This window comes from Heptranchias perlo, unplaced genomic scaffold (assembly GCF_035084215.1).
Source record: "Heptranchias perlo isolate sHepPer1 unplaced genomic scaffold, sHepPer1.hap1 HAP1_SCAFFOLD_43, whole genome shotgun sequence".
NCBI classification, from domain to species: domain Eukaryota; kingdom Metazoa; phylum Chordata; class Chondrichthyes; order Hexanchiformes; family Hexanchidae; genus Heptranchias; species Heptranchias perlo.
The window spans coordinates 11,981,499-11,994,508 of NW_027139442.1; the positions used below are offsets into that span (position 1 = coordinate 11,981,499).

Below are 13,010 nucleotides of genomic sequence, written 5' to 3' on the forward strand. Positions count from 1 at the left end.
TGAAAAATCGGTGGAGGAGCCGCCCTTTCGATGGGCATTGAGTGGTCGAGAAAACTGAGAAGTTTCTTTTTAACTCATATTTTGTGAGGCAAGGAGCAGCAGGAGAGCTTTCCCTTGGCCTGCTGCGGCCGTGTGAAATCTCCCGCCCTCTGATCGTCTCAGAAATGTATCAGGAGGTTTCCTTCTCGATCTGTGCAACGAGGCCCAGCCTCATGTCTCATTAAACTCCCTGCAGTGAGTAAACATTGCTGCACAGCAGCTCAGAGAGGAAACGATCTCCGGAACTCCCCACTGGAGTTAGAAATTACAAGAATATTTTATGAGTTATTCTGTTCTGGTCAAAACAAATGTCCCAATGAACAGGACGCTGTCTGACCCTGACAGCTCACCCTCAGTCCATCCCAGCGGGCAGTGTGTGTGATGGGGAATAATCATCAACCGAAATGGAGCATTTGATTTTATTCATTACAGGATTAAACATTTAATATTGAAATCATATTATTTCCCGACGAATAACAGCAAACCTTTTCATGTTAGAATCAAATCTTGTATTATTTCTCAAAAAGCATTTGTTGGATAAAATATAATTCCTGTCTGCTATTTCCAAATTTATTTGAAGTATTGGATTGATATCAGTTACTTCAGTGAACTCATTGGTGTCAATGGATAGTAAAATCAGGCGTAGTGAACAATGGGGGCCCGATCCGCTATCGCCGACTTACTCCACCGCCAAAGCGGAAAATCCACTCTCTTAATTAGCAGTTTACAAAATTCTTATTCCAGCTGATTTGTAGAATCGCATGTGTTGGGGTTTGAATTGTGAAGCGGATTTTCTCCGCCAGTTTTACCGTCTCACAGAGACTCTCACCCTGAATCTGTAAAAAGGTTATGACCATGAACTGGGACTGGAGCCGAACACATCCCCAGTTACGGTGTGGCCTGGACACCCCATTCTCTCTGTTTTATATCAGACAGTATTCCACCTTCAAAAACAGCACTCGAGAGAGAAAGCAAGACACACACTGTCAGTCTTACACTTCCTATCAGTATGTTCATATCACGCTCAATAGCAGTATCCAACCTTCATATGCAGCACCAGAGAGTGAGAGAGAAAGGGAGACCGATACTGTGACAGAGCGAGCGGAGAGGCACAGTGCAACAGTATCAGTTCCAGACTGACTTGTAAAGTTGCGTTTTATCCAGAAATTCCCGTTGTAGAGACAGAAGATGCAGTCTTGTCTCTCACTGATATACCAGAGACGGACACACCATTAATCCCACACTCAGGGACAGTGCAGAGAGTGACAAAAACAATGTGGGCCGAATTTAACCCTCTCTTGCCTGTTGTACTACATTCGGTTTTGCAGATCAGGGCCGTTCGCTATTACTCTCAGTGACCGAGAGTTTCACTCTGATTATATTAATACATCATATATTAATATGGGACTGTTGCTGTCAGATATTAATCCTACACGCTCCCAGCAAATACACGGACTCCGACTTTCCTCCCATTTTTCTCTAGGATTGGTTTGAGAATTCCTGCATCCAGTTTCGGAGTCACACGTTACTTAATGGGTAAAGGGGCCAAGTATGAACAGAATCCATTGGTTCATTTCAAAATGTCCCACTTTATCTATGAAAGACTATTTACCATCAAAAGATACCGAGAGAAACAGCAGGGATGAAAACATCTAGTTTAATAGTTAGAGATTGTAAAGTCAGTCTGAATTCCAGCGTTAGTCACTGGTGGAATCCCATCTGTTTCCCATTCTGGTGCCTGTTCCTGCACTGCCTGTGGACGCCATTCCCTCTGACCTTTCCCTCAGCCCCACTTGCTTTTCTCAGACTCTGAAAAATTCCAATTGGGGAAAGTTTCCATCGATTTGTGCATTGGGAATTAAACCAGATATCTGCGCATGCGTGACTCAGCCCCGCCCCCAGCGCTGATTGTTGGTGAGTAGAAGAGCGCATGCGCGCTCCCCTCCCCCAGCTCGGCCTGTGGGCGCCATTCCCTCAGTGAGCGGAAGAAGATGGTTTAAAACAGCCGGGAATGGAGAGATCACGGCCCCCGGGGGAAGGGAGCAAAGAGCAGCCTCGTTACAGCAGCTCATCGCTTCGGGACCGTGTCCGCAGATGGGCTCAGAGATCGGCATTGAGTCCGGGGGAAGGTCCGGGGGCTGTTTGTAAGAGGCAGAGTGGATCAGGAACTGGTCCCGGAACATGGAGTGAGCGGGGGAAGGGAGAGGTCATTCTCGGGCTGTGTGTGCACAGCGTGTGTCCAGGGTCAGGGAGTCAGAATGAGAAGAACCTGCTATTTAAAATCATTGCTGCTTGCTCTCGCCAGACCAGTAGGGAATGTTCCTGGTTTAGGTCCAGTCTCACCCTGAGGAAGGAGGTAGCCTGAGGAAGGAGGTAGCCTCCGAAAGCTTGTGAATTTAAAATAAAATTGTTGGACTATAACTTGGTGTTGTAAAATTGTTTACAATTGTCAACCCCAGTCCATCACCGGCATCTCCACATCATGTTTATTGTGATTCGACAGTGAAGAGTGGAACGGAGCCGGACAGTAAGGATGTGGGGAGTTATCCAAAGAGCATCTATTGCAGGCACTAGGTGAGAAGTGTGAAGGGCACATTTTAAGCAGCGGCTGTTTTGTTTCGGTTGAACGGTTAGTCCCATGTGAGAGGGGAGTGGAAACCTGACCTGCACAAAGGACCCTGCCACATCGGGTAGTCCCATTTATGGTTGTGTTGTGTCTGGATGTCACTAAATTGTTGTAAAACAGCCCACCACTCGTGGTGTGCAGAAGCTGAATGCTGCAGTACTGCAGTGGAGTCAGATACTGACACTGTTTGTGTTGCTGGTTTTGTGGATAATCAAAATAATCATTAACAAAGATATTAATTCGAACACTTTTGTATTTCCTACCTCACTGGTTCTTGAGTTACAAGAGAAAAATTTCTTCCTACAGGCAAATCCCTGAAGGACCCAGAATCAGTGTTATGTTTCCTGCACTCGAGGCACAAGGAACAGTGCAGCCAACTCCTTCTCCCACACAGTAAGTACATTATCACACACAGCGCACAGAGACACAGACAGGTCATCAGTTCCACAGTCTCAGACAGTAGAAGCACTGACCCAAGTTCCACAGACACATTTTCAATCCAACATTCAAACAAAGCAGGTGAGGCAGACACTGTTCCATTTCCCCCGAGCTGAGTCCCGCTGACAGGTAGATACAGAAATCCCAGTCCAATATCACACTATCAGATTGAAAGGCACTGTGTCAATCTCACAATAGGGCAACATAAGCTACGAATTAAATACCAGATCGAAATCACACATGGTACTCGATTGAAAGGGACAGAATGAAACCCAATAATTTACCCTGAGATTCCAATTGAATAATTGCCCAGAACTCACACACTCACGTGAGTTTAATACACTGTTCGAATGGATATTGCATGTATCATGTGATACAAATTGCATACGTGTCCAAAACTCATGTACAGTATCAGATTGAGAAATGCTGTGAGAGTGTAACCTGAGAAACAAATTAGATATCAGTTTATAATACACTCATAGTATGAGATTTATAGATACAGTATCAATTCTATTAGCACAGACTGAGCTACACATTATACACCATTTGAAAAGTGTCACGAAATCAATTTGAAAGATACATTATCATTCACAACAGTACTCACAGAGATACAGATTTAATAGTAGCTCAAAAAGCAGACAAATTATGTGATTAAAACCTACAGCGTCAAATCCTACAGAGGACCCATATATACCAGTTAATGAGAAATAAGATCTAAACATGAAGATATTAAAGGTACAATTTTGAACGCCATAATGCAATCTTAGAGAATAATTACATACAGATACAGAATGAATCTCACACTCAGGTACAGTACCAGAGACTGACAGATGCAGAAGGAATCCCAAACTCACATACAATACTAGAGACTGACAGACACAGAGTGAATCCTACACTCACATATGGTACCAGAGATGACAGATACAGAATGAATCCCACACTGACACACTGTTCCAGAGACTGAGAGATACAAAATGAATCACACATTAGTGCAGGCTGAGTAACATTACTTACCAGTTAAAGAAGTATCAGATTGAAAGATACAGTATCAATTACATTATTGCAGACTGATCTGCACGTTATAAACCACTACAAAAAACTGATGCAAATTCACTCTGAAATGTACAGTATTCCATTGATGCAGACTGAGCTGCACGTCATATATAAGTTCAAAAATGTCAACATATCAGTTTGGAAGATAAACTAATGCACAATTGTGTTCACATCGATACAGATTTAATAGTAGTCCGAAAAGTGCCCACATTCTCTGATTATATTCTACAGCATTTCATTATCAACCAATTAAACACTGGGGAAAATATGCACAAATTGAGGTATTAAAGATACAGTTTTGAACACCATACTGAAAACGGAGAGACTAATTACATACAGATAAAGAATGAATCACATATTCAGATAGAGGGCCAGAGACTGACACACAGAATGAAACCAGCACTCACACAATATAACAGTGACTGACAAATACCGAATGAATCCTACATTCACACACAGTACTGGGGACTGACAGATACAGAATGAATCTCATACTCACAGACAGTACTAGGGACTGACAGATACAGAATGAATCCCACACTCACACACAGTACTGGGGACTGACAGATACGGAATGAATCTCACAGTCACACACATTTATGCAGTCTGAGTTACACATTACATATCAGTCCAAAAATCTCATAGTGTCAGATTGAAAGATACAGTATCAATTCCATTAGTGCAGACTGATCTACACATTATAAACCACTACAAAAAACTGATACCAATTCAGACTGAAATACACAGTATTCCTTTCATGCAGACTGACCTACACATTATATACAAGGTCAAAAAAGTCACCATATCATTTTGGAAGATAAACTAATTCACAATACAGATTTAATAGAAGTCCAAAAAGGTCCACATTCTCTGATTATAACCAACAACATTACATTTTAAAATGTATCATTATCAACCATTGAAACACTGGGAAAAATATTGATACATTGAGGTATTACAAATAGAGTTTTGAACAACATACTGTAAACGAAGATACAAATTACATATAGATAAAGAATGAATCTCACACTCAGATGAAGGGCCAGAGACTGACACACAGAGTGAAATCAGCACTCACACAACCTAACAGTGAATGACAGATACCGAATGATTCCTGCACTCACACACTGTAGCACAGACTGAAAGAGACAAAATTTATATCACTCACATACAGTACCAGAAATTGATGGATGCAGAATGAATGACTCCCTCACATATAGCAGCTGAGACTGACGGGAACAGAATGAAACCCTCATTCGCACACAATACCAGAGACTGATAGATACAGAATGAATCCCACACCCACATACAGATACAGAATGAATCCCACACCCACGTACAGTAACAGAGACTGATAGATACAGAATGAATCCCAATCCCACGTACATTACCAGAGACTGACAGATACAGAATGAATCCCACACTCATACACATTACCAGAGACTGACAGATACAGGATGATTCCCACACTCATACACAGTACCAGAGACTGACAGATACAGGATGATTCCCACACTCACACACAGTACCAGAGACTGACAGATACAGGGTGATTCCCACACTCACACACAGTACCAGAGACTGACAGATACAGGGTGATTCCCACACTCACACACAGTACCAGAGACTGATAGATACAGAATGAATCCCACACCCACATACAGATACAGAATGAATCCCACACCCACGTACAGTAACAGAGACTGACAGATACAGAATTAATCCCACACTCACACACAGTACCAGAGACTGACAGATGCAGAATGAATTCCACACTCATACACAGTACCAGAGACTGACAGATGCAGAATGAATCCAACACTCACACACAGTACCAGAAACTGAGAGATACAGAATAAATCCCACACTCATACACAGTACCAGAAACTGACAGGAACACAATGAATCCCACACTCACACACAGACATTATTGCAGATCTGAGCTACATATTACACACCAGTCCAATAATTTCACAATGAACATATTAAAAGGTACATTATCATTCACAATATCGTTCAGAGATTAAGATGTAACAAAAGTCCAAAACTCACACACGTTGTTTGATTGAAGAAAATCGAAAAATATATCCATGGTTACAAATTAAATACTTGACGAAAAACTGCTTATACTTTAAAGTATTAAGGCTGCAGTTTGAAGTAAAATAGTGGGAACTGAAATAAGAATACAGAATGAATCCAGATTTGCACTTTGTCTCAGGGATTGAATTACAGAATGAATGCCACACTGAGATAAATTAGCATATAATGGCAGATACAGAATGAATCCCACACTCACAGACAGGACCAGAGACTGACAGTTACAGAGTTAATTCCACACTTACACACAGTACCTGAGACTGGCAGATACAGAATTAATCCCACTCTCAAATACAGTGCCAGAGACTGGCAGATACAGAATGATCCCAAGCTCATATGTAGTGACAGAGACTGAGAGATACAGAATGAATCCCACACCCACACTCAGGACCAGAGACTGACAGATACAGAAAGAATCTCACACTCACAAACAGAGACTGACAGATACAAAATGAATCTCACACTCACACACAGTACCAGAGAATGACAGATACAGAATGAATCCCACACCCACACTCAGGACCAGAGACTGACAGATACAGAAAGAATCTCACACTCACAAACAGAGACTGACAGATACAAAATGAATCTCACACTCACACACAGTACCAGAGAATGACAGATACAGAATGAATCCCACACTCACAGAGTATCAGAGAATGACAGATACAGAATGAATCCCACACACACAGTATCAGAGATTGACAGATACAGATTAAATCCCGCTCTCATACACAGTACTAGAGACTGGCCTCTACTGGACGTAGGCGAGAACTGTAAAAGAGCGGAACAAATTCACATTATCTGTCGTGGTGACAGTGACAGGACAATGTGCAAGATGAAAAAAAGTTTCAGTCTGCAATTTCTACTCTCATATTTTTGCACGTTTTCTTATTGGAAAATGAAGACAATTAATTCATAATAAAGTTTTTGTTTTACTCATTCGATAGTTGTGAATTTACCCCCTTATTTTTGCACTTACGTTGCACAGTATTTCTCTCTGATTTCTCAGGACACGATTTACATTGCTCCTCTACCCCATTTAGACTCGTATTTCCCAAGCAGTATGTGGCCTCCTTATTCCCCCTAACAAAATTAATCAGATCACAACTTTCTATATTTAAATTCAATGCACATTGACACGACCGTTCTGCAAGCTGATTTTGTCGCAGTCTTCCTCAGTATTGACTATAGTCCCGAAATCAATTACAATAATTTAACACAGCATTACAACTAACGTATGGTCTAAAAAAAATGTGCTTGCATCTCATCTCCATTCCAAGTTTTTCCAAATCTCACTCGTGCAATATAATGTGAAGAATGAGTTCATCTTCTGTCCCTCTCTCATCTGCAAACTTCAATGTCCCGGGGTTTGGGGACATCTACTGGCCGAAAGCAGAATTGCAACAGTTCGGAACAAATTGCTGAAACCGGACAATGTGCAGTGTGATTGGTGGCAGGTATGAAATCCGATTGGTTTCTTCAGGTATCCAATCAGAGAGATACAGTGAATAATTATTGTTACATCATTCCCAGTGACCCAATCATGATCATTGCCTTCCCCATCCCTCATTACCATTGGGCTGTGGGGCTGCCTATTTAAGCCGAACTTGGAGCGGATTTGGTTCATTTCTGTTTCTGAAATTGAGTTTGAAAATGCCTGAGGACAAGAAAGCAGCTCCCAAGAAGGGCGCCAAGAAAACCTTGAGCAAAGCACCAGCCAAGGGCGGCAAGAAGCGGAGAAAGTCGAGGAAGGAGAGTTACTCCATCTACGTCTACAAAGTGATGAAGCAGGTTCACCCCGACACCGGCATCTCCTCCAAGGCCATGAGCATCATGAACTCCTTTGTGAACGATATTTTCGAGCGCATCGCGGGTGAGGCTTCCCGCCTGGCCCATTACAACAAGCGGGCGACCATCAGCTCCCGGGAGATCCAGACCGCCGTGCGCCTGCTGCTGCCCGGGGAACTGGCCAAGCACGCCGTGTCGGAAGGGACAAAGGCGGTGACCAAGTACACCAGCTCCAAGTAAAACTCCACAATGTACTGAAAAAAAAAACAACGGCTCTTTTAAGAGCCACCCACAACCTCTCTGAAAGTGCTGCATTTCTTATATATTTTCTTAGTATCTTTTTAATACCGCGATATTGTTCCAATCCAATACTGATACTGTAACTACGCCATTGAAATTTCTGACACATGAACTGAACGCGAGTTTATGATCCGCTCCTTCCCATTCGCTTTGTTCTAAAAGCGTTATTATTCCGGCCACGAACACACCCTGAATGACCACCTTAGCAGTGCTATTATCTCTTTGAATTCAGTCTCCGAAATGTTTACCAACTGATGTGAAAATCCCCATATTAACAGCAACCACACCCCTTGCAGTAAAACAGCGGAGTAGGGGCAGAATGAGAACTCCGTCCGGGTCCCTCTTTTCACAGAAGCACACCCGGCTCTGTGAGAAGGGGCCAATCTATAACGTGTCACTTTTATAAAGATTAAATTGAAATGTGTCCCTTCACGGAATGCTGTGAATGGGGATTTAGTCCAGTCCGATACTGTTTGAAAGCGATGACAGAATGAGCTATAATTTAAAGCAGGTTTTAAAATAGCGCCAGCGATTGGTGACGTGTAGCGCTGAATAAGACAAGGTAAAAAGAACGGGTTTAAAATCTTGTGCTCAGGGCGACATTGATCTAAATCCGGTGGTTTACTGGACTGAAATTGGCGGGCTTCTTGAAATTCATAAAATTCCTGGTCTGACCGTTGAGGCCGATAAATCTCGCCCTCTTCTGTTTCTCAGCTATCTGATTGGTTAATGAAATATGCAAATGAGGTGTATTAGAGAACAACAAATCAGGTGATCTTTCAGTCCATAAGAAGGGCAAATACAGCAGTCATTCTTCCTTCTTTGTGAAAGTGTTTGTGAGATTTTGGAAATGTCTGGAAGAGGAAAAACCGGCGGGAAAGCTCGGGCCAAGGCCAAGTCTCGCTCATCCCGGGCCGGACTGCAGTTCCCTGTGGGCCGTGTTCACAGGCTCCTGCGAAAGGGGAACTATGCTGAACGTGTGGGTGCCGGAGCCCCGGTCTATCTGGCTGCTGTGCTCGAGTATCTGACGGCTGAAATCCTCGAGCTGGCCGGCAACGCGGCCCGCGACAACAAGAAGACCCGCATCATCCCCAGACACCTGCAGCTGGCCATCCGCAACGACGAGGAGCTCAACAAGCTGCTGGGGCGGGTGACCATCGCCCAGGGCGGGGTGCTGCCTAATATCCAGGCCGTGCTGCTGCCGAAGAAAACCAGCAATGTGAGCTCCAAGAGCAAGTAAAGCGGCCAAGAATTAATCTGATAACACAAAGGCTCTTTTCAGAGCCACCCACTGTATCTATGAAAGGGCTGGATACTGTTTGAACGGAGTCAGAAATTAATTTAATAATAAACAATCTGTTTCAGATCTGGTGATTTCACGTTCCTTGATTCCGATTCTGGATCTAACTGCCTCCCGTTAGTTCCAAACTAACGATCGCTTGTTAAATACAAATGATCTGTTTCAGTACTCGCCAACCTCCAATAGGTTGAAATATACAGATTGTATGGAAAATGAGACAAATAATCAGTTCATTAAACTGGGCGGGTGGGATACAGAAATAACTGGTGAGTTTGATCATCGGCAACAAGACGCACTCTATTGTGTTCGAGCAATTATTTTAAGTGTTATTTACAGTCTCATCCTCCCACAACACTTACTCGGTCTGACTTCCATTACCCAGAAGGTGACGGATGTGTTGATTATTGTGTCAGCGATTGCTGAATCAGTGATTGAAATCTGTCTGTTACTAGATGAGAGTGAGAGATTTATTCTGTCCCTGTCAGTCTGACGAGTACCGCAGTGAATGTGACACTAAGTTTCACACTGCTTCTGATTCTAGCGCTGAAAGAAAACACTTTGGTTCTATTATTGCGAGTTACAGTGAAACAGCCTCTGTCACTACAGCTGGAGAGGGACAATAGTCAAACTCCATTTGATCCGAGACTGGTTCTTTAGAGATTAAAGTATTTCCAACAGAGCCAAGCTGACACTATATCGGAAATGAGAACTTGCATCTCTTGTACTTTGGACGCTGCACGATCCTCTCCCTGTATATATGTCCGAGTTAGATTGACACTGGGGGTGCAGATACCTGATGTGAAAGAGTAGGATCGAATTCAGCCGTTTCTGTACCTGTTTACCAGTAATTTCACTGTCCAAATGTGGCACTGGATGTGATGATGGGACTCAGTCTGCGCAGTGAGTGGAATTCACCTCCCTCCAATCCTGGGTGTGATGTGTGGAAATTAAACTGTGTCGTTTTCAAATACCTGCTGTTGGTTAGTCTGGAATTGTCACCCTTGTCTGTTTGTGTATGTTTAACACTGCTACTGTACCTGCCCAGAACTTCACAGATCAGCTCTACTCCGAACTATCTCCCATGTTATAACGGGCTATGATATGGACAGTTTATAAATGCTAGTCGTGCCCCGCTTGACATCCGCTACTTCCCTTCATGAATTTCCCGTGTAATTATTTTTTTAATCTGCACTGTACCACCATTTCAACCCAGGAGATCACAGCTCTTTCCATCGCCGATTTGGTGGCTCTGAAAAGAGCCTTTGTTGCACTTGGTGCTGAAGCCGGGTCGGGTTTAGGCGCGCTCCCCGCGGATGCGGCGGGCCAGCTGGATGTCTTTGGGCATGATGGTGACTCGCTTGGCGTGGATGGCGCACAGGTTGGTGTCCTCAAACAGCCCCACCAGATAAGCCTCGCTGGCCTCCTGCAGGGCCATGACGGCCGAGCTCTGGAAGCGCAGGTCTGTCTTGAAATCCTGAGCGATCTCTCGCACCAGGCGCTGGAAGGGCAGTTTGCGGATCAGCAGCTCGGTGGATTTCTGGTAGCGGCGGATCTCCCTCAGAGCAACTGTGCCGGGTCTGTAGCGATGAGGCTTCTTCACTCCGCCCGTGGCTGGAGCGCTCTTCCTGGCCGCTTTGGTCGCCAACTGTTTGCGAGGAGCTTTCCCGCCGGTCGATTTGCGCGCTGTCTGCTTGGTCCTGGCCATTTTCTGAACAGATCTCAACACAACCCGAGACACAGAGACTGTGAATACGGAGTGCGCTCTGGGGCCGCCTTTTAAAGCGTCTAAGGGTATCCGCCCCTGGCCTGTGATTGGCTGAGGTTTCACCCCCAGACAAGCAGGGACTGCCCCGGGACTGTGATTGGCAGGTTTGATCCGAGATCTGTCAGTCAGACCAAAACGGCGCGAGGTATTGGGTCCCAATTGGCTGAGCTGAAATTAATCTTCAATTTCAAAAAGCCCGCCAATTTCAGAGCATCAAATAAGTTTCAAGAAAATTTAATTTCCCTCCAGCAATTTAAGAATCTCTCTCTTCATAATCTCCATTATTTCCTTCTCCTCAGCTCAAATCTCAGGCTGTTTCACATTCCGATTCATTCTCTGATCTGTCTCTAAACGGGCGGGAATAAATCCCCGGTCATTGCTTTACGTAACGGGACAAAGTCCAGCTTCAATTTCAAAAATCCCGCCAGTTCCAGCCGGGTGAACCGCTCCTCAAACAGAAACTTCACATCGAACTGATAATTGAATGAGGGCAGGAAATAAACACCGAGCAGAGAGGACAGAGGGAGTGAGGAGGGATTTTAATTTGAGCGGAGAATGTAATGTCTGGGGAAAGACTCTGTATCACCGCCTGTTCATTTATACCGTGAAACCGGGAATTCCGCTCCTTCTCTCGGGATGGCCGAGAACCCCGGCCGTTGTTTCTGATCTCCCTGTACCGAGTGTTGGGGAATCTCCCCATACTAATTAAATATCAGAAACTGATTCCCCACCCCGAGATCTTTCCTCTCCCCGTTCCCAGGTCAGTGCTCTCTCTGTGAGGCGGTGGGTGGCTCTTAGAAGAGCCTTTGTTTTGTTTCCGGTTTGAAAGGGTCGAGTTGTTCAGCCGCCGAATCCATAGAGAGTGCGGCCCTGCCGTTTCAGAGCGTACACCACATCCATGGCAGTGACCGTCTTGCGCTTGGCGTGTTCAGTGTAGGTGACCGCGTCCCTGATCACATTCTCCAGGAAAACCTTCAGCACCCCGCGGGTTTCCTCGTAGATCAGACCCGAGATCCGCTTGACACCGCCACGGCGAGCCAGGCGGCGGATGGCTGGTTTGGTGATCCCCTGGATGTTATCACGAAGCACTTTCCGGTGCCGCTTGGCTCCGCCTTTCCCCAGTCCTTTGCCTCCTTTACCTCTGCCAGACATGATTATTCTTCACTCAAATCGCTGCTGAATGAACAGCAAACTGATGTTGGTTCCGTTTTTATGCAGCCTGCCCTGACCTGACTGAAACACACACAGGGTGAGAGAGGGAGGGGAGGAGATAGAGATAAATATTAAACAGGGAGGGGAGGAGACAGAGTGTGATATTAAACAGGGAGGGGAGGAGACAGTCAGAGTGACGGACAGAGCGGAGAGCGGCTTCTGATCTTCCAGCTCCACCTCCAGCTTTCTCCACCCGCCAATTTCAAACCGTTTATCGATAATAGAACCGAAACACAGCGCTCCGCACAAACCCTTACAGACTCGGGCTTCATAGAATCCCGGAGCTTTTCAATAAGCCCCATTACAATTAACAGTCAGCAATATTCCTGCCAAAATACAGTCCCTTCCATAACAAGTCAACCCGCCTCCTTCCATTTCAGTCCCAGACC

General features: G+C 44.7%; 2 protein-coding genes across 2 annotated transcripts in view; both read left to right on the top strand.

The window, feature by feature from the left end:
* LOC137312607 (zinc finger protein 271-like) overlaps positions 1–13,010 on the top strand; it is a 62,375-nt gene that overhangs the window by 10,813 nt on the left and 38,552 nt on the right. The gene's annotated exons all lie outside the window — the stretch shown is intronic.
* LOC137312639 (histone H2A-like) lies at positions 9,173–9,584 on the top strand. Its single transcript, XM_067979164.1, has one exon. It carries the CDS (start codon positions 9,195–9,197, stop codon positions 9,582–9,584), a length of 390 nt encoding a protein of 129 aa, XP_067835265.1. The 5' UTR covers positions 9,173–9,194.

Bases quoted from the DNA above. Each gene is read 5' to 3' on its own strand.
- LOC137312639 (XM_067979164.1), top strand. From the start codon at position 9,195: ATGTCTGGAAGAGGAAAAACCGGCGGGAAAGCTCGGGCCAAGGCCAAG.